We start from the raw sequence: 22,918 nt of genomic DNA on the forward strand, positions 1-22,918 counted from the left end.
AAGATAAAATATTTAGTGTTGGAAAAATAATAAACTGTTTACGGGCATGAGTTTGTTTGGTGAATGCATGTGGTGCTTATTATTACTGGTATTCCTTAGCATATTGTGACTGTTGTTAGGTTGTTTTATATTATCAATTGGTAGTACTCATTTGCATGATAGAAAGCCGAAAATCCGAAATAGAGTTAGTCCAAGATTTTAAAGTATATTCAGATTATTGAAGCCCGTTATCAAAATAATATAATAAAAATAGTAAGTGTCGTAAATAATAGTAAATAGTAAGTCTTGCTTCGGCAAATTAAAGTAATTAAATGAAGCTGAAATGTGAACGTCACGAGTAAAACAAATTAAGTTTTTTTTAACTCATATTTATAATCAAATTCTTGGTTATGTGTTAAATGCCGATAATAGTATTTAGTAAGTCTTGCTTCGGCAAATTGAAAGTAATTGAATCGATGTAAGATGTGAATAATCACAGGTTTATAGTAAAGACTTAAGTTGTCCTAATCAATATTTATAATGGAATTCATGTGTTTTGAAAAAGAATAAGTTAATCGTATGCAAATTTTGATAGTAATCCATCAATATCGTCAACCAAAAGGTTCTTCTTTCTATGGTTCGTTTTGCTGGGTACCAAGTTTCTCCTCCTTTGATTTTTTTTAGGGGTGGCTCCGTTATAGAGTCAGAGCTAAGCAGGGTATACTTCAGACGAAGTACCATAGTATTCTTTTTCTAATTTCGTTTTTTAGAATGTCTTGTCCATGTACATTTGTGTTGGTCCAGAATATTCCGTGTCTTGAATCAGTATTCTGTACTAGAATCCTTATTCATTTCGATATTTTCTGTATGGTTAAGTTGTTTGTTTTGCTTTTTATACTCCTTAGAGGTATTAAAGAATCAATCTGAGATCCACTTTGCTGACGTGTCTGGCTCCTCCGAAAAACCCGACATTCTGTCTGTTATGATAGACACAGCTTAATTCTTTGAGTTCCCGTGTCTGAAATCACTTTCTTAAGTCGAAATCCTTGTTTTTGATTCAATTCTTGCCCCGTGGAATCAATATTTATTTTGTTTTTTTATACCCCTTTGTGGGTAGGAATGAATCAATCCGAGGTCCAGATTAATTCTTTGTTTGAGCTCCTTGATTTAGTTCATATTCATGAATCAAAGTCAATATCCGTTCCTGTTTTGTTGCCATGTTATTTTAGATTTGTTTCATGGGTTATTGTTCCAAGGAAGTAGCAGTTAATTCACTCTCGCCTCGTGGTTGGGCTTATACACGCAATTTCCTCCCTTGCTTCTTCCTGACATTACCCCTATTCCAGTGAACAGCAGAGTGAATCAGACTGCTCACGAACAACACGTTCCGTAATGTATCGATTTAGTCTTACGGTAAGGCATTTATACACAGACGAAGTCGTCATACATTGTCTGTTCGCTGGAAGCATTCGGTTTTTCCCACCGAAAGCTTTTTACACGTGCGGCATAGGATGAACCGAATTCACCTTTCGAAATATTGTACAACATACATAAATTACCTTCGGGTATCATTGTACACAAAAACGAAATCCGAGTACATGTATTAAAATAAAAGGATTTCTACAATTCCGTGACAACAATGACTGTTTGCAGCAAAAACATCTGCTTTTCCATTTCTATTTCTTCAGTTGTATAGGGTATGCCGTTATGAAATAATCAATCGGTTTATGTCATATTTGCTTTTGCTATGTTTTGTTTGTTTTATTTTTATTTGTTTGTTTTCATTTTGTTTCTTTCTTGGGGGTTGGGGTGGGCCTTGAACTAGGAGACAAGCCTGCAGTAAAGGCGATTTCCATTTACATCACATTAATTTTAAAATAAGTCTTTTCTGAAATTAATCTTTGAATAAGTCTTGATGTCTTGGTACAAGCATAAAAATATATATAAGGAAACCAGCCAACCCAGCTTTATTTCCGGCTTTCACATCTCTCGCCAATGTTTTCAGGGGGAGTGAATTGAGTAAATAGTGAAATGAACACTGCACAGAGAGACAAATATACAAACCAGGAGGCGAAGGAACAAGTGGAGAATAAAATATAAAGAAAAAGAATAGTGTAGAGAGGGAGTATAACAAAAAAAACCAATTATTTGTCTGTACATTGGTTATCCCCTTATTTATTAGACAGAGAAAAGGAAAATGTATTACAATTTATCACACTCACTTTTATTAATAATTTTAAATATTCCAATCATAAAAATAAACATATGATTCAAGGCATGTGTTAGCAAGACAGAGCCAGTGTTTCTAATGCTATAACATATATATTCGCAAATCTAGCAAATCTAAAAAATGAAAACGTTACAAACTAATATTCTTGAAGATCTGCGACCTTTAATATGATATGATAGCGTTTTACAACAAAATTACGAAACAAGCATATTTCATACCGTTAAGATAACACAGGACTAGTCCATTATTCCTCTTTGTACATTGCCAGATCAGTCAATTATCATGCATCCATTTCTTGTATTTGTACATTGCCAGCTCAATCAATTATCATTCATCTATTTCTTGTATTTGTACATTGCCAGATCAGTCAAATATCGTTTATCTATTTCTTGTATTTGTACATTGCTAGATCAGTCAAATATCGTTCATTTATTTCTTGTATTTGTACATTGCCAGATCAGTCAAATGTCATTTATATATTTCTTGTATTTGTACATTGCCAGATCAGTCAAATAACCTTCATCTATCTCTTGTGCTTGTACATCGTTCGATCAGTCTAATATCATTCATCTATTTCTTTTATTTGTACATCGCCAGGTCAGTCAGTTATCATTCATCTATTCCTTCTGCTTGTACATTGCCAGATCTATTAAATATCATTAGTCTCTTTCTTGCATTTGTACATTGCCAGATCAGTCAAATATCATTCATCTAATTCTTGTATGTGTACATTTCCAGATCAGTCAAATATCATTCATCTATTTATTGTATTTTTACATTCTCAGATCAGTGAAATATCATTCATCTTATTCGTGTGCTTGTACATTGACAGATCAGTCAAATATCATTCATCTATTTCTTGTATGTGTAAATTACCAGATCAGTCAAATATTATTCATCTATTTCTTGTATTTGTACATTGCCAGATCTGTCAAATATCATTTATCAATTCAACACGTCAGCCGTTCTCAACTTGCTAGTTTTACTGATATCCAGCAAACGTTTCTTCCCATTTCACTTTGGTCTTTAAAAAAAAATCATTTTGCAATAGTTTCATTCATGAGTATCGCCTGGAATAAACTTCTGCTCTGGAGTAATATGTTGAAACAAATCGTATCTGGCCGAAGAACACAAATGGGCTTTTCTTTTGGAGAATTTAAATATACAATGAGGCAACAAATTAAATGTCATAACAATTATCCGAAATAAATGAGAAAATGGTAATTTCTTGATAATGACCACCAAGTACTAGTGCCACAATAAAAAGTGATGTTTTTGAAAGATCTTTCATAGAAATCCCTATTTAAGGTATTATTTGTCAAGGTTGTATTCAAAGGCATCCACTATATACCTCACCTTTGCCACCGTTACCATTCTGTATTAATTCTGGCAATAGACAAGTATGTCTGTATAGACTCGCAGATAATATACACGCAGGTATAAGGGAAAATACTGACCATGTTTGCTAACTACGGCTGACTGCTGGTAAACATGCTCAAAACCATGTTCCAAAACTCCGGTACCAAATGTCGATGATTGTTTATTCATGGGGTAAAATAAATACATTCGTTAGTCATCATCCAAAAGAACAGCATGTATAGATCAGATAAATGTACATAAACAACGTTTTCCATTTAATGCTAACCTTGGTCAATACTTTGCCGTTGTTATGTTAGGCCCGAAAATTGACAATTTTGACAGCATACTTAGATCATTTGTCAACAAAGTTAACACTCGGTTATATTTTCGTCTCTATACGTATTCGAGCTATTGCAGTTAATTCTTCTCGATAAAATCAATCTTAGTGTTAGTTGCTTTTCCAGTTTTCTTGTCTCTAGCTTCTACCTGAATTTCCGTTCCTCCAAAAATCAAACTGACCTCCACTGCATTGTCGTCCTGTGTATTTCCAAGGACATTTACTGTGATCTTTCCCAATTTCCTGCAGTCGGCATCCGTTACATACACGGGACTGCTATCTGTAGACGAGTACAACTCGAAGCTTATGGTCTTATTCTTAGGATTTTGTGGCTTATATACCACCGGTGCTTGTTTCTCGTTAAGCTTTACGCTTTGACCTTTGTAAACATGGATATCAAATATATCCACACATAGATCGTCGTTTCCAACTGTTTTTCTCTTGTCCTCTCTGTGTTTGCCCTCCTCGAATGTTACGGATGTCTTCAAACCATAGGTAAACCTAGACATTCTGTGTCCGATAGCAGAAGGGTTATGGCCAAATAAAACAGCGCCTTTCAGGACAGCTAGACCTGCCTCATGTGGAACGATGAATCTTTTATTTGGCAAAATACTCTTTACCTTTGTTTGCAACATTTTAGATTCTGCAAACCCGCCAACCAGGATTATTGTGCCTATACCATCCAAGGAACCGTCTCTAAATAACGACTTTAGATGCTCACCCAATTGTTCCAAAGCTTCTTTGAAAAACTCTTTCATAACACCATGTTGCATTCTCAGTTTATCAGACGTTGCTGTGAATCTTTCAGACTGGATAGTTTCTGCTAAATTTGTGTGAGTGTGTTTGGAAAAGAGTTTGTTTAGGCCATGAGGCAGGCGCATTGTGACAATTTGAGTTTTTTCCGGTTCAATATTTCTCTTTTTTCGTTCGAAATCACGAAGAAGGTCCAGATAGTCACCTACATCAGTTTTCTTAAATTCATCATAAACAGAACTTCCAAACAGTCCTATCAAAAATCTTTCAAAAGCTTTGTCCACCTCAGTTCCACCCCAGTTACCACCATTTGGTCGGCATATCTCCTTTAATGTTCCATCACCAATTACTTCGTGAACAGTTATGTCAATTGTGCCACCTAGCCAAAAGTAAAGACATGCATATCAGGTTCAACTATAAATAGTTACGTGTTCAGGCTCTCATAAACAGTAACAAGGAAAGAGTGAAGACGACAAGCTTTGTAAAATTTTACAAATAATTTATTTCCCAGGAAAGAACAAGGTAAAAATGAAGAAAAGAACTTACGCTTTAAGAATCAAATCCAAAAATAATCAAAGAATGATACAAGAATTAAAAATTAGATGTCCCAGTAATATAATGATCTAATGAGTTTGAGCTCGAGTCCCGACGTAAATCAAAAATGGATTCGATGAAGTATACTGTAGCCAGGATAGTATTTACGTGTCAACAGTTTTTTGTTGTACACGGAAAAAAATAATCCGGTGTTTGAATTCCGAATACAATTTCAATAAATGTCTTTGGCCGAGAACGAGCACTTAAATATTCACAGGGAAAATAAATGCTCTATTACAATCCAAATAATTTAAAGAAAATTTAAAATATAACTCCAACTGGTCAAAACAGAAAAAACACCTTACTTCTAAATTTTTAAAAGCCCGACTAAAATTATTTCTTAATACATCTCTATTATATCTGACTTCTCCGCAATTCCGGTAGAACCAGAATTTCGAAATAGGGGATATTCACATGTATAAAGTCACGTACACTCAGTATAGCATCGATAACACCAAATAAATCAACACTTAGAATGAATAAAAAAAGAAGTGGCTTACTTCAACACTACTGATCCTGAATCAAGGTCAGGAACTAGGTCAGCTTTTAGATACAAATTTATATTATTAGGTGTTTACGAGAAAACAGTTAGGTCAAACTAATTTCTGGAAAATGTCAATTTCAAGTAAATAAAATTACATTACTATGACATGTAATGGAATAAAAAATGAAAGCTAACAATCAAACAATTAAACTAAATTAAATATAAATTAAAGCATATATATATATATATATATATATATATATATATATATATATATATATATATATATATATTCAATTTCATTTAATTTGTTTGCTAGTTTTTAATTTTTTACTTTCATTTGCTTTATTTTCAGTTTATGCTACTGTAATAAAACATTGTATTTAGTTGCTGGCCTCGTTCCGAAATCACTGAGAGTTTTGATAAGCAACTTTTTATTAAAATTCTTTATTTATCTTTCTCAGAGTAAGAATCATTATGTTGAGTGAAGTTCATTCTTGACCTACGTGATATTTATCATGTGCTTATTGGTAACAAACTTCTATTTTTTACTTCAGAAGAATGAATTTTCGACCCTCAAACGGGAATCTGTTTTGCGTCTTAATTAGTAGTATTACTAATTTCTTGATAACGGTTTGTCAGTGTGGCTTAAGACACTTGACCCGTTAAGATGTATTATGTTGACCGGTTACGTTGTACAGTTTTGGGCTGAATTTTTTTCTTCTTCAAGTTACTGAATTCAGATGATTATAATTGTTCATTGTTAATTTATTCAACGTACAGTCATGATTTACTGGAACTCTTCTTTTGGACAAATAAATTTAGGGAAAATATGAATCATTATGTTACAGGAAACTAGGTGTAAAGGTTTCAATCAAATATTTGTTCGTTTTATGTAAATAATATTGGAAAATATATATATTTATCAAGCACTTTTATGTATTTCATGAAAACAACACGGGACCGATGCATGGTTTGTCCAACGCACTATTTCGTAAGTGACATATTTACCGAGATATACAATAATTATGCACTGGATAACAAGTACTTGTTCTAATTCAAAACATGGCTATAATTCCAAAACTCTAAAGTGCATGGTGCATTTATACGAAATCAAATAAGGAAAACAATCTCTAGTTTTATTTAGATGATAGGTTCTAACCTCCTGCATCGATGATGATATATTTAGTTCCCCCTTGGAAAGGTAAGACATCTCCCCCCTCCGTTATTTCCACAGGGACATTATTGCAGTACAATGAGGCTACCTCAGGCTCCAGAGCGAGAGTCAACTGCTCATGTTTGATACCAGCCTGCCAAATGAGACATAAAATATATATTAAATAACGATAAAATCAATATGATGTAAACAATATATATTTGACCGAGTCATAATATCGACGCGTGGCAATTCATTTTCGTCCATCTCGGTCTGTTCAGATGCTATAGATCAAAGAGCACCGCCTTATACTATGGAAGCAAGCACTCTATGAAATCAATATCTTTTAAAACCCTGACTTAAGTACATACATAAAGTATATGTAAAACTTAGGTTCAAGTAGATAATAAAAGTAAATATTTTAGATTTGGCAAAGTGACGATGTCACTTTTAATTTCTATAAATAGCGCATATGAAATATATACTGGAAGAAAGGTAGAGGTTACTGTAGAGGCCGATGATCCCATAAAAACAAATGCGTATGCCATGTGAAAAGGTGATGTCTTTAGATAGATCAAGAAGATGTAGACAAAAGAACTTTTAGATATTCCAGGAGAGACAACAGAGCAAGACGCTTCCAACCTGTGGATAATTGTTTCAAGTAATTTGAGATGTGATACAAGGGTAGGCTCAAAACGAAGAACTATGAAGATTATGTATTTAATGATCTGTTTGAAGCTGGCCTGATATGAATTCTTGTTTGTCGTTGCAAGAACCTAAAATAGCAATGATATTATCACAAATAATACTTCCAACATGTTTCCATGCGTGTTCATAAATGATACACAACGTTAAATTAGCTGTTCGGTTCATTTTTAAGCATATGCGTATTCAACTTTTTTTCTAGCATAGAAAAATGATTGTGAAATTCAGATTAGCACATACATACAGTACAAGCACAACGTCCATAGAAATAAAACAAAACATTTGCATAACATGATATTAGCTGTGTATAATCTTTGAATACGACTCATTCAATTTATGCACGAACCAATTTTCCGCATGTTAATGCCACCGAAGACCGCTTATGTTCTTAACAAATATATTATGAAGCTCATATTACTTTGCTTTCAAACAGTGTCTTTGTATATTATATCCGCGACTTGGTATTGTATTTGATAGTCCTCGGCTGTTCAGCCATATATGATATTCCTGCTACCATTTGCATCGGTTTCGTAGTCATATACAACTGGTTTTCACACATGCTTTCTTAAATATGACAAATCTCCATTATTAACGATAGTACACATACCCGATATTTGCCTTTCTTGGTGAATCGGGGTAAAACTAATATATTTTGTTTTTCATTTGTATTAGGTACTATCCAATACAGTATCCAAATATTTCCAGATAGATATTTACTGTGCCATGCATTTTACCTCAACGGCTGCTTCTCTCATAAACTGCTTGGCTGATTCGTCCCAAATAGCAGGGACGGTTAGAACCCAGCGAATATGATCAGCGTCAATAACACCTGTCGTTTTATTGCGGACTTCCTCCAGAAGATCATTCTTCAAATAACCAATGGCTAATGCAAAAACCTTCAATGCAGGCAAAACCTTCCCATTCACGCTTTCCAGTGTCATTTTGCTGCTTATTTTCTAAAATGATACGTAAATACATAGTTAGTCCTTGGTTATTGCTAATAGCCTGTTTGATCTGCAACTCTAAAAGGACAATGACTCGAAGAATGAATTACATGTTGACAATTGCAAAATATTGATTTAAAATGTTGAAGAATGTATTAACCGTCTTTAGATGTTTATGTAAAACGATGATCGAACTGCCCCAATAAGTTATCAATTGTTGGGCGATATAAAACTATTACAATGACATCAAACACAGCTTACCCTATTGTAAAGAAGCATCTTGAATCGCCAGAAGTAGTACCAAGTATGAAGTTCTTCTGCCTCGTCTTCGGCAAACTCGGCATATTTGGTTTCCGCATCATATCCAAACGAGTCTAGAGTTTTCCCGTCTTCTTTGACTAGTATGGCTGTACAGGCCTTCGCAGATATACTATCACCACTGTTCCATGTCCGACTTATTATTGCTTTCACATTCTTTGGATCTTTCTTGTACTCATGTCTGAACGAGCAAGCCCAACTCGAGTATGTTGTACCCAAATCAATGGCGGCAACAACAATATAGTCATCAGACTTGGCCTGTTGAGAACAAATATTTATCACTAAATTATTTGCAAAGTCATTTAAATATTATGATCTGGAAATATGCCAGTTGCAAGTGTTTTTCCAATCTTGACATTTCATGTTTATATTTGGTTACTTTTATGACAAATGCGATGATCAAACAGTGAAATAATTATAGCATACACCGGAGTATATCACACACTGAAAAACTACTTTCTCTTATTTTAAAGCTTAAACGTGCATGAAATTTGATTGAGAGTACTTCACACTTTCGCCATAGTCTCACTGACAAATCATTATCCTGCAATACATATAAAATTAAGTAAAGAAATTAAACTTTGATATGTATTATGGTAATGTGTCATTGTTGGTCAAATAATGATAGATCGATCAATGAACGTGCACGAATAAAAATCAGTGGATAATTCTTACTTAGCATTTTACGCTATTTTACAATTTGGGATATGATCGCGATCATTCTAACAGAACATTTAAGATCCTGTAAGTGTCCATAACGCCAATGAACCAAATATTCCTTATGTACTTCAAACCAATCCCAAGATGCATATAGAGTCAGCAGCAAAGCCTAGCTTTGAATCTGTAGTAACAGCTTTCAAAAAGACATTTTTCTGATCGTTATTAATAGCAGGTGTGAGCAAGTAGTCACAATAGATCGATAGCCGGCCAGGGCTACCTAACAGGGGAGGGGTGGGAAATAGACACTGGTATAGTGCCCAAGTATAGGCGTTACCCAAATGCGGACCGCAGCCCCGATCCCACCCATCTACCCTGGAGTAAACAAAGAAAATATAAGTGCCATAAACAAAAACTAAATATTTTCATATAAACGAAAGTCTATCTTCAAGCTAAACTATAATATAATATAATATAATATAATATAATATAATATAATATAATATACTATAATGTATAATTTAATGAGAACTCTGTTAAGTAATAAGTTCCTTACTTCACCATTTCCGCTTAAAAGGGTTAGGACAGGGCAACTATGCGGGGTAAGTACGAGGTAATAACGCCATGGGGCTATATCACATGGCGCCATGCGAAGTGGACAGGCCCATGAAAGAGCCTAAGAAAAACATCCTACATCGACCACAAACATACACATGCAAACATAACATAGATAGAGGGATTAGGAACTCTTTCAAACCCTTCTAACTTTATATATTTTCTCTGAACAACTATACAGCTCCCGTACTGTATAGTTAAATAAAAAAGATTTGGAACACTTTGGCTAATAACCTAAATTAAGAGCGGATCAAACTCGAGTCGGGAGATATACAACTAAATAAAAACGTATGGACCCTGACTAGAGTACAATCACCTCATTTTAAGAACAAATTCTAAGAGGAGAGACACATATGATCACACACATAAAACAATAAGTTTTCTTTTTCTAATCATAATTAACGCACCACTCACTCATCAAAAATCGAAATTATACTTGTATTATATAATAATAATAATAATAATAATAATATAGGTCAGTATGACAACTGGATTGATTGAAGAATACTGCTGTCCCGACACGAAAACTATATATAGCACTCAAACAATATAGCAAAATACACATAGCAAACATGGGACTCAGGAGACCTCTAGCAAAGGTCACAAATAAATTCTAGGGAAGGGATGTCAAGTAAGGTGAAGGAAACCTAGCTCGGATGAACAACCCTATAGAAAACACTAGGAAATTATAAATACCCCATCAAAAATTTAATCAGACAAATTTTTGATCGAAATTCTTTATTTAAAAATAACAAACAACACACCTTTGGGGGATACACATATACATAAAACACTATTATTTTTTTTCTTTCAGAAATTGGGGGGTGGGGGATCAAATGTCTGGTGCCCACCCCCCCCCAAAAAAAAAAAACAACAAGTTATTAATAGCAACCACTAAGGAATTTAAATTACATTATTGTACGGTTTGAAAAGGCCACAGTACGGTTTACCTACGGGTGGCTTTTGCACGAATTCAAGTCAATACATTTGAATGCGGTATTTCCATGAGAGTATGAAGTACATTGTCAATGTTTTGGCAGGACTTGAACATTTAATGCTTTAGCGACAAACATTTATTTTCAAGCCTCAACAATCACATGCGTAATTACCTTGCAAAACTGTTGACAAGTATATTTATCAAAGCTTTTGTTGGGTTTGAGCATAAATGTCCATATAATTGACGGGTAGTTTAAACCACATTAATCTGGGAGTACAGGCTTGAGTGGTAAAATTGCTGGAGTGAACTGCAAGTAAATCGCGTCATAATAAGCGATGGGAAAGGACAAATGTAGCAAGAGAATGTGTGTCATTATGAAACAGGAGAAAGGAACATTGTATAATTTCCTATACGTTGGGTGGTGGAGTTTTGCACATAGCCCTGCCCTAACCCCCAATATTGTTCCTTCCTTCTTAGCATAATGCGATTTAGGTTTCACACAAAACTTGTATAAACACGCCGTATGCGTTTTTGTAATGAATTTTCTATGGATAATTCTGCAAAATATTTATTACTTAATAACATTTGCTTTGTTTCGAATAATGTCATCTGATCAGTCATGGTCGACTACCGAGGTATAACCATGGGCAAGGCATGTCACTCTAAAAATGCATTTGCACTAAATGATCTCACTAACTTGCAAATCAAAATATAGTAAATGTCTTCATACATACATTTCTTCAACGTATATTTGAAGATTTGTAGATGCAGAGTTTTAAATCATTCACTGAAGCATTTTCCACCTGTGATCAACAGTACAGCATTTTATCAATTTGACCTGCAAATAGCATGTCAACAACATATAATGGTACCAGCCACATGTATATAATACAGATATACACACTTACATGTATTCCCAATGGACTGACTGGCATATGGCAGTAAGCAAGGCTGACGGTTTGGCCAGGGATATAAAAATCGGCAAATACATCCCAGGAGTTTGTTCTAATGGATGTAGATTGCACGTACGTCCATCCATACATCCACCCATCCATATACGTCAATTAATCCATGCATGCATGCATACATACATACATACATACATACATACATACATTACATACATAAAAACATACATACATGCTTACATACATAGGGCCCAGAGTGGCAGAGTGGTCTAAAGCGCTCTGCATTACGGATCACTGCCATCTCAACTCTGTCTGAGTGGGTTCGAGTCTAGGATTCGGCCAATTTGGGTATGTGAGAAAGCTTGCCATTAGCTTCTCGTGGGGAGGTGGTTCTTCCCGGGGTTTTCCCGGGTTCTTCCTCCACCATTAATACTGGCCGCCATGCATAGTATATCATGTGCTGAAAAATGACGGCTGAAGATGACGGACAAGGTGGACGTCATGTGTTCGAGCTCTGGTAAATTATGGACGCCAGTAAGAGCAAAGAGATGTGTTTTACATTCCAGTGTTGAAATTCTGTTGTGTGAATCATTTGACAACAGAATGGTATGTGTACCATAGCTTTATATAAACTACGTTTCAAGAAAATTCGATGAAATTCAATTTTCCTTTAATACTTTTTTCGTGCCATTTTGATGTATCAGGCTATGAAAGGTGTGCCGTTATCGTGTATTTTCGAAGTTTCTGGTGAATCTTATGTGCTGTTGGACATATGTTGAGAGACATGTGCTGTTGGAGACATGGCTACATACAGTATGTTTGATGCTACTGTGTTTGTGGATGTTGAAGCTTGATGGGGTTTTGTTTTCCAGTTTGTATGTCTAATGCATCGAATAAACAATCAACTTCATAAATACATGATTATATATTTTTCATCTATCGTACGTGGAGCTGAGTTCACTCACTATTCAGTGGATATTAGCCTGATTAGTAACCTGTTCTATGGATAGTATATGCTCGAGCAGTTCATTACGTGTGTCATGAGTACCTATCACATTCAGCATTGTATATATTATTCTGACTAATTTCCTACAAATTACGGGCGATTAAGTGATAAATGAATATGGTGACAAAATGGATACCAATGATACCCATGATAATCAGGATACCCAGTTTTCTGATAGTGATATACCGTGCGCTTCTCAATTGCAGAAATAAGAGAAAATGTGGCAAATTGGACAAAGAGTCATTCAAGTGAGAGTTATCGAGTAGTCTTGACTTAACGTCCCTCCGCCATATTCGTAGTTCTTTGCATAATATTGGTAGGCTCAGCTATCCAAGTTATCCTTCTGGTCGACTGGTTGTTGTGGTTGTTGTAGGGTTTAACGCTAAAGGAAAGGGCCGATATTACTCACAACAGATAATTGTCGGGCAATGCTCTTGCCGAGATAGATATATATAGTTGGCACTACTAATTTGAGTATATAAATGTAACATATGTATCTTTCATACTTTATATATATTTATATATATAGATGGTGGAGGGGAAAGCAGTAGAAGTGCCGGAATGAATTTAAATTTATTCAGCGTAGTAGTGTATGGAAAGTCGTGTGTTTGTTTGTGATGTTCAAACCATGATTTAAAAAATAAGAAACCTGACCTCCACTTCCGTTAAAGTTACATGTATCTTCAGTGTAAGCAATTTCCATCGCCTGAGATGTGTACGAAAACTCTTATTGAAAGGATTGATATCTTCCTGACAATAAGACGAATATATTGTACAAAAGGTTTTGGAAAAATTTCCCGAATGACGGGGACATGAACGCCCTTTGAAGCAATATAAAAAGCCATGGCTTTCACTGTATCATCGACGAGGATATATTATGCTCACTGATAATTCATTATTGATTTGGTTCTTATGAAACTGGTTCAGGGAAAAAGAAGACAAACAAAATGTGAAAATATTGACACTCTTTGTTTGTAACAGACGTCCTACACGATGAGTTTGTTTTGACTAATTTCTTCTGTCACATATCATAACGACTTCTTACGGATTGAAATTGTGCGATGTGGAGTTTTGTGCACACAAAATATGGCGCAGCTTAGACTCAGAAATGACGGACTCCAGTCTAATATACCTACCGGATCTCACCCAAGTGTATACACCAGTAAGATACATACGCTCCTCTTCTGACAATCGTGTACTCATTATTTCCACTATAAAAACGAAGTCGTATGGATAAGCTCTTTTGCATATCAGGGCCCAGCACAACGAAACAATGATCCAGTTTAAGAGTGCTCTTAAAACTTACCTATTTCGACTACAAGAACAAAATTAAAGACCTACTAATGTTTCCTAACTTAAATATTTTCAGCATGTTTTTATGTTTTCTAATTTCATGGTGTTTGCTTTTTGTAATCATGACATTATATTTGTTTTTGTTATATTAAAGGTTTTGTCTAATGTAAAGCGCTTAGAGCTTCTAAAGATTAGGCGCTTTCCAACGTTCCCATTATTATTATTATTATTATTCCATTGTTTTCTTCACTATTAGGGTATTTCTGCTTTGAAAATAGGATGTATGCTGGCGGTTTGGTTACTCCAGTTCGATGGGGCCATGGGCATGCTATTCTGTCTTCTTTCAAGAAACTGTATCATGATTGGAGCAATGCTTAACTTGTTTCGACAATGATTATGAACTTATACATCTCATGAACGTTTTGTATGTAGAGGAGATGGATTTGCAAATTTAGGATGACACTGGGAGCTGGGAGCTGGTTAGACTGTTCTGGCTGAGTCATATTAGTAATGTTCTTTTGTCACTAAGCATGATTATTTTAAACCACGCCATTGATTTTTACAACCGAAGCATGCATTTTGGCACATGTCTGGACGTGATAGGGCGAACGAGTTTTTCCAGCTTTCTACGCAATTCGGTCTTTCAAAACCAAAATTGTATTGATTCTTACTGGAATTATCTGCCCAGCGTCGTATGAAAATAACATTCGTTAGCAGCTATATGATAAATTATTAATATAGAGTGGCACGAAACTACTGTCATATGCTTTGTTTGGCTAAAAGGGTCTAGTGTTGTAGTGTAGTAAGGATTATGCGATTACCCTGTTTAACATTCTAATCGGCGATTCGAATCTGGTGATGTACATTTTGATCAGAAATCACTGGGAGGGGAGGCGGTTTGTTGTTATGTGCGTAAATTACCAAACATTGCAGTGTACACTGACAAATACAGCTGTTTCAAACATCATCTGTTAGCACGAGTTCTTCAGACCTGTATGTTTTCTTGTAATAAAGGCAGAGAACCATTAAAGCTGTGATTTCAGAGAGAGAGAGAGAGAGAGAGAGAGAGAACCAAATTTAAGATCAAGTACGGCTTATTTGTTTCCATTGATATGACTCATGCAATAAATAAGGCAAAATAATGATGAACAACATATACATAAAAAGGAGTCGAAAGGTCACTCGATGTCATTGGCACTATATCTCTGAAAAACAAACATGCAGCTTCATGTTCCATATTTCCTATTGCATTTCTAAATAAAACTTAAACGAAAAATAATGGCAGGTCTTGCAGAGACATGTTGATGTCCCAACTATTGAAGTAACACTGTTTTTAAGTTGAACCGCTTATAAGTCATAATTACATAATATCCCTGAAAAAAGTTGCACAATTACATGTTCTTTTCTAACTAATATTTCATATCCTTGGGTGCAAATGGCTGGATGGGATATAAATTTGCTGATCTACTTGGTTGAAATGCGTGTGTGTTTGTGTGTGTGTGTGTGGGGGGATTACACACAAATCCTAAGGCATTAATACATTAAAATAGTTTTATTTCTATTGTAGCAGCAGCAGTAATACTTGTTGTTTTAGTTGTTTGTGTTCTCAGAGAAATAAGTTAACTATGATGAACACACTAATACGTTGTTCGTTATGGAAAGGAATATTCATTGTGTTAGTTATTCAGTCATGATCATTTGAAAAGTCATCCCGTGACTATTAAATACTTTGTCCTTGGTGCTGCATTTAATTGACTTTAGACAATTTTATATCTTTCTGAACATCCTATAACAAATTTCATGATCCATGTATTTCAGGTTGTGAGAGGTTGTTTTCTACAATAGAGAGGATCAAGAGTTCGGTAAGGAGCAAGCTGTCATATAGGGGGCTTAATTACATTATGACCATTAGCACTCGAAAACTTTGTCGTAATGAACTTAATGTCACTGAGTCGGTGTAAATATTTGGGGTAATTAAGAAAATAAGTATATCGCTTTTTTAAATTCAAATACAAACAAGTTTTGACATTTAATTTAGTTATAAATAGGAAAGTAAAGAATACTGTCAAAATAAATGTACTTCTTTTATATTTCATTGAGACTTTTTTCTTTCATGATGATACTACGCAGTTACCCCGATCCTATGAAGCACTTATGGGGCAGATCACTGGGAAGCTGGGGTGGTAGTGGTATTGATAAAGAGAGAGAGAGAGAGAGAGAGAGAGAGAGAGAATAGACTGTGACTTACCGTTGACTAATGTGTAAACTTGTGTATGTAGTCAGGGGACTGTTAGATTCATAACATAAAGAGATGTTCTTGTGCAATATTAAGATTACAATGAAAAGTATGCCAAAGACTATTACTTCCTACGCCAGTGAGGTATGATCACTGGTATTTCACACTAAGTGCAATACAACTGATTAAAATCATCAGATTACATTGGTTCATCTGGTGCAGAATGCTGATGAACATGACAATTTCCTTACTAGATGCAAAAGAAGGAAACAACTATCGGACGAACATTGATTACCCGAAGCTCTTCCACCTTACCATCCATTTAGCAATGTACCTTGTCCATTGTTGAATATTGCAAATTAAAATCCAAGGGACCTGTAAGCTCTGAATAATTACGCTGAAATAGACCATTTTATACAGAAATGTACGATGCAAAACATGTACTATGTTTGCTGTATGCAATCGTTTGTCTGAATATTTTGGAAAGATTATTCTCTGGAAAACAACTCTTCACACCAAATTGTGCCTGATCCCTATATAACAATGGATAGATTTTATTTACAGCCTGAAAATAGAGTAGAGGTTAATGGACCAATGGAAAAATACATCATACTGGATGATATTTTGAACATTGTACATAAAACATGTATTGAAATTTCTAAGGCATGTATGCATCACAAATTCTCAGCAACACTTAAAGTGACATAGTTGTAAAACCATAAAGAAAATGTTTTGTGCATAGCATAATGGAGGGTGACATATATGCGAAATATTGAGAAAAGCTGTGATGCTCTCTTCATGAACTGGACCATTGAAGCTAACCCCAACAATATATCTTGTTGTGGACATTGAAGCTAACACCAATAATATCTCTTGTTGTGGACTATTAACTCAAATCTGTTAATGCTTTGCCCAATCTTCCCTAAATCTGAAGTATGACAGCAAAGTCAAATAGTACCTAACTTTTAAGTCTGATCCAAGTTTTAGCTAAGGTTCTTGATTGTCGGGTTTGAAGTACTGTTTGACTAGAGCTATGAATTATACAGGCTTAACTCATCAATTGTAAAATAATACCCAACTTTAGACTAAGCCACATTACCCTATCGTAGATGCCTGATTTGATAACTTGGAAAAATTGACATCAGATTTTAAGCTTTTTCTACTCGTATTATCCAGTAGCGATCATTATTATGTTTTACAGTTTGACCCTCCTGATGTACGTTTGTAATCTGTGAATGTTGATCTAGCTATCCTACTGTTAAGGTATGGAAATATTTTGATCTAGCTATCCTACTGTTTAGGTATGGAAATATTTTGATCTAGCTATCCTAATGTTTAGGTATGGAAATAAATCTAGCTATCCTAATGTTAATGTATGAAAATATTTTGAATTAGCTATCATACTGTTAAGGTATGGAAATATTTTGATCTAGCTATCCTACCGTTAAGGTATGGAAATAAATCGAATACTGATCTAGCTATCCTACTGTTAAGGTATGTAAATAAATCGAATACTGAACGTACGATCGCTAGGAACATACTACATGCTTCTGTCATAAATTGTTCGGATCCATTTCCAGCAAGCACAAGTTTTTCAATGGTTTCTTTTTAAATATTTTATACATAATGCCATACACCAATTGGATGAATCAACCAAAAGACCTTCTTCTATACATCACGTCGGCACCAATGTGTAATTTAGAATTCATTTGGATAACTAAGAGACAAGGAGATATAATTATTGGCCTTATCTTGGTTTCGACGGTGTTTATTCATTCAGTTAAAAGTAAATCATTTGATCTCTGGGACTCAAGACACGGCCTTAAAATATATCCACGCTAGCAGAATGACTGTCAAGATACATACTTTATTAAGGGCATGTTTAATATCATATAGCAATATCTTAAAAGGTTACCGATGTTGACTTGTTTTTACTGGTATATTCGTCACTTCCTAGTTCTGTATCATGTTCCTCATCCACACGAAGACGCGAAGTTCTAGGCACCAGATCCTCCTAAACAAAAAGAAACTATTACATTACTTCGTCGTATGTATACCTAAATAATTCAAACGATGCTTTAATCCAATTGCATCCTTGCTGCGTTCACTGGTCGTAGCAGTTACCACATAATGGCTAACAAGTACCAGCCTGTTAAATTATATTGCGCTTTCAAAACGCTTTGTTTGCATAGTTTTAAAGTCAATATTGTACATTGTAGGCGGTTATTCCAGAAAGCCCTTATACTTTGAAATGCTTGATGAATACATTTTCATTATATATAATACGAATACTTACGATATAAACAGTGTATCGAGTGATGTTCCTAACTTTGTCTGCCATACTGAAATATAGTAGCTTGTGCACATAAAATATAAAATATACTTTTTTTCATGCTTATTTGACTCTTCATATATCTCGTGCGTATTCTTTTGGTGACGTAATAATGGACATTAAAGGAAAATATGATAGACAAGCTCGGCTTTACGCAGTTATTTCAAAAACCAAAAAGTGTAACAAATTTCTGCAACGTAAAAAGTTTATTGGCATGTGTAAATTAAAATTTGATTTGTTACGTTAAATTATGCGCATATTGTTTAGCCCCTCCAGAAAAAACTGCACCATAGTTTACATGTTGCCGCATCTTTTTGCGAGCGAATAAAATAGTGCAAATCAAAGATTATTCTCCAATAACATTTAAATATTCCCTTTTTGAAATGCATAAGATGTACTCGGATTGAAGAAAAATAATTCTAATAAACGCCTAGACATTATACGGTCTATTTTAAGAAACAGTCTACATAAACATTATAAATCCATCTATCTTTAACAGTTTATTCTCTATGTCAAGGTGCGAACTGTGCATATGTTACATCATTTGTAAGATGCTCTATTAAATCCATGTATCTTTAATAGTTTATTCCCTATGTCAAGGTGCAAACTGTGCATATGTTACATCATTTGTAAGAGGCTTTCTGAGAAGATTATTACCAGTACTGAACATTACAGTCATTACGTCGTGGCTTTATAGTGTTTATTGCTTTCTATTATCATTTATTTTTTGCTCCTATAACTTGCACACATGACCTATAATTCTAAACATTTTCAATACAGTTGAATGTGAAATGTATTAAACTGTACTCCGTGGTTAATCTAGTATCGATTATCAGTTGTTGTCATAGCGACTATGAGTAATCTTTTGCTTCGATTTTTAGTTGACGTAAACAGTGTTGACCAGAAGCCCTGCGTTACTGCCTGCATCATTATACGCACATGTACCCGTTTTACAAATTTACACGCACAATCCATTGTCCGTTTCGAAGAGTACCAGAAGATGGGATGACGTTCAGGTGTATATTTTCAATTTAGCTATATTTTAATATTTATTTCTTAGGTATGCACACCAATAAGAGCAATCACACTTTTAGTATTTATATGGCAGTGTTCAAATGCCACCCGCTGTCCCAGATGACTTAAGATTTTCTTTTATTTTATGAACAACATGTTTTATATATACTTGCAGGAGACAGACAGACAGCAGCTGCCTTGTGTAGTATATGACTGAAAGGGGTTCCCACATGTGATCAGAATGTCCGTCCCACAAGTCAGTCAGTTTCTTTATAATTTGTATCTACATAGTAGATGCATGGATATTGACCCTATTATAAACATGTTATTTGGAATATCGGATATGCCATTAATAAAAGGTACTACATCCCAAATTGTTAAGTCACATGCATTCATTTTGATATGAGTGTTCGGTTGACATTACATCTGGTATTTACTCAAAGTTATATCACTGAATACATGCTTGCGTTTGAAAAGACCTTAGACTCTGTCTCGATCACTACGAAAGCTACTATTGACTTACCATTTTGTGCACTTCCACAGTAGATGAGATGAACAAACGACTCCTGCGCTGAGAAGTATCTACCTCTTGACTTTAAAATGTGTAAATACAGTAGTGACAAAGATGGTCTCATTTCCAGAACAACTAATATGAGTATATATGACCTGATCTTGACAATTCTAACAAAGAAATCACTATAGCAACCAGCCCGACAAGGAAATAAATCACCCGGTCTTTATATTTGGTCATACTGTCACGCGGGTATTCTGGTCTTGGCATGCAGTGGATTACACTGGTCAAAATATAATGCATGTAAATTTCAATTCATGTTTTCGCTAATTAATTTGTTGATCACAACATTAACAGAAACCGTCACAATATTATAGCGATGCTTTTAAAATGATTTATTCATACGACATACCATTAGTTAATATGCAAACCGAGCCATACATACATTAAACCACGCATCATATGCTCGTGCAACATTAACACTTGCAAAATTACACACATACAGTATTAAGACATGCAACATAAGAAAAAAAGACGGATTATATTACATACATAAAATCATAATAAATCTTTTATGGATAAATAAATATACGTGGGAATATACATTTTAAGTAAATAATGTTGGATGGGATAAATGACACACGTAATATATAACATATCTCAAATGTGTGCTAGTCTAGTATACATATGCATGCTGATATTGATAATTTACCTTATATAACGGATTATACGGTATGCGTTGTATATGTAAAGAAAGCATAGTTGTTGTTGGAGAAAGTGTAGAATGGTTTTACGAGTAACAGATAGCACGTATTAGCATGCAATATATTTAATATATGAAAAGATATCTCGCTCCATGTAGTTCTATTTTATTTTCACATATAAAGGATGTGTGTGTGCTTTAGAATGTTAACGTAGCTTTAACAATGTTTCAGTGATATCGCTACGATGTGTGCAGTGATGCATTTTATAGTGATATCGAGCACTGGGGAATCATGCCGCAGACATTTTAGCATCATGTCCCACCCGGTCTCATTGTATTGACACCAGGCCTACCGGTCATAACACTAATGGTGAGCGCCAAACGAGGTAACTGCTAGTACCATTTCGATACGTTTTAGTACGACTCGGCCAGGGTTCAAACCCGCGACCTCCAGCATCCGAGGCGGACGCTTTAGACACTAAGGCCACCGGAGGGGTTTCTAAAGGATGTATCATTAACTTGTGTAACATCTTTAAAACAAACATGGTGAGTTATATTAAAAAACTAGACTCCAATTGAACTTAACTTTCTTATTCTTATGAATGATAAATTGGTTATTGGACGTGAACAGTGGCCATGCATAAGTGTAACACATCTCCGATATTTCCAAAATTGTCTGCATATTAATCTCCCATCAAACCTCAGTACCATGTAAGAGAGTCTAATTCAGGTAAATCTATATAAAAAATTCCATGTAACGCTCTTCCCAGTCAGTACCTTCAAACTGTTAAGAAAAGAGCGAACATAATAAATATCTCCAGATTTTAAAATGTTTTTTAGAAGCTGCTGTTAACATATAGTTTTTTCCCCGGGTTTATGCTAAATAGAGATAGTCCACATCATCTCTCTTGATGAAATCATTTTAGTTTTAGTTGATTTTATAATTTTCCTGTCTCTGCCGTTCATCCAGATTTGAACTCCACTAGGTTGCAAAGGTGTGTTTTATGCAGCGGCAGTTATATGTTAAGTACATAGTGTAGTATATAATAGACGAATACGACTTTCAACTCGCGGTCATTGTCCATGGCGTTCGCGGATAATACACCAACGATATTTGACTCTTGTTGGGATTTGGACTTTGTGAATATTGATATCAAATATGTCCAAGGACACAACGCATATTCGTCCCTATTTGTATTTTATATTGTGTTGTATGTGTTGACCCTACACACTAAATGCTACAGATGTCTTAAAGCCGATAGTAAACCTATATGTGTCCATTCGATAGAGGGTTATTCAATCATCCTATTTAGTACGTCTGTGTAAAACACTTACAAATCAAGAGGTCGATATTGTCAATTGATCGGAGTTTGCACTGATTAATTCGGACTGGATTCTTTCTGCTGAATCTTTGAGTTCCTTCATTGTCTGTGTAAAATTATTAATATTTTGTTTCGGTTATTTTAATTGTGCATTGCTCCATTTCATTCATTATATTCCTCAACGAATGTTTCGCTCATTGAAATTTTGGATGTAATATGACTTTCTTTCTTTGTCTTTCTCAAGCGTTTCAATCTTCTTAGATAATTGTTTGTTTCTTATTTTCACATCAACAAATTTATATCTAACACTGACCATTTCCTCACTGACTTTCAACAATTTCATGCTTAAAGCAGCCTGTATATTTTTCTTTAAACTCTTCAATGCGGTGATCTATCTTCTTTCGTGACTTACTAATTTCAAAATTGTAAATTCCTTTCCCTCTGGCCTATTGTATATAATTATATCGATCTGCTTTCGTATGACAAAACTGACTGATCTTTTCTGAGCTGTTGTCTAACATGTCA

The 22,918-nt window shown here is 34.7% G+C and overlaps 1 protein-coding gene across 2 annotated transcripts in view; it reads right to left on the reverse strand.

Annotated features, from left to right (window-relative positions):
- Positions 1-2,123: 2,123 nt before the first annotated feature.
- Positions 2,124-22,918, reverse strand: part of LOC149770820 (heat shock 70 kDa protein 12A-like) — a 41,678-nt gene continuing 20,883 nt past the window's right edge. For both annotated transcript variants that reach the window (XM_089949078.1, XM_089949079.1), the window contains 5 exons: positions 18,427-18,525; positions 8,803-9,117; positions 8,332-8,553; positions 6,899-7,046; positions 2,124-5,037 (listed from right to left, as the gene is read on the reverse strand). In XM_089949078.1, the coding sequence (XP_089805204.1) occupies positions 3,986-5,037; positions 6,899-7,046; positions 8,332-8,553; positions 8,803-9,117; positions 18,427-18,525 (1,836 nt within the window). In that variant the 3' untranslated portion in view covers positions 2,124-3,985. The remainder of the gene's footprint in view (positions 5,038-6,898; positions 7,047-8,331; positions 8,554-8,802; positions 9,118-18,426; positions 18,526-22,918) is intronic.

This window comes from Sinohyriopsis cumingii, unplaced genomic scaffold (genome assembly GCF_028554795.1).
Source record: "Sinohyriopsis cumingii isolate HCF-2022 unplaced genomic scaffold, ASM2855479v2 utg002277l, whole genome shotgun sequence".
In the NCBI taxonomy this organism is placed as follows: domain Eukaryota; kingdom Metazoa; phylum Mollusca; class Bivalvia; order Unionida; family Unionidae; genus Sinohyriopsis; species Sinohyriopsis cumingii.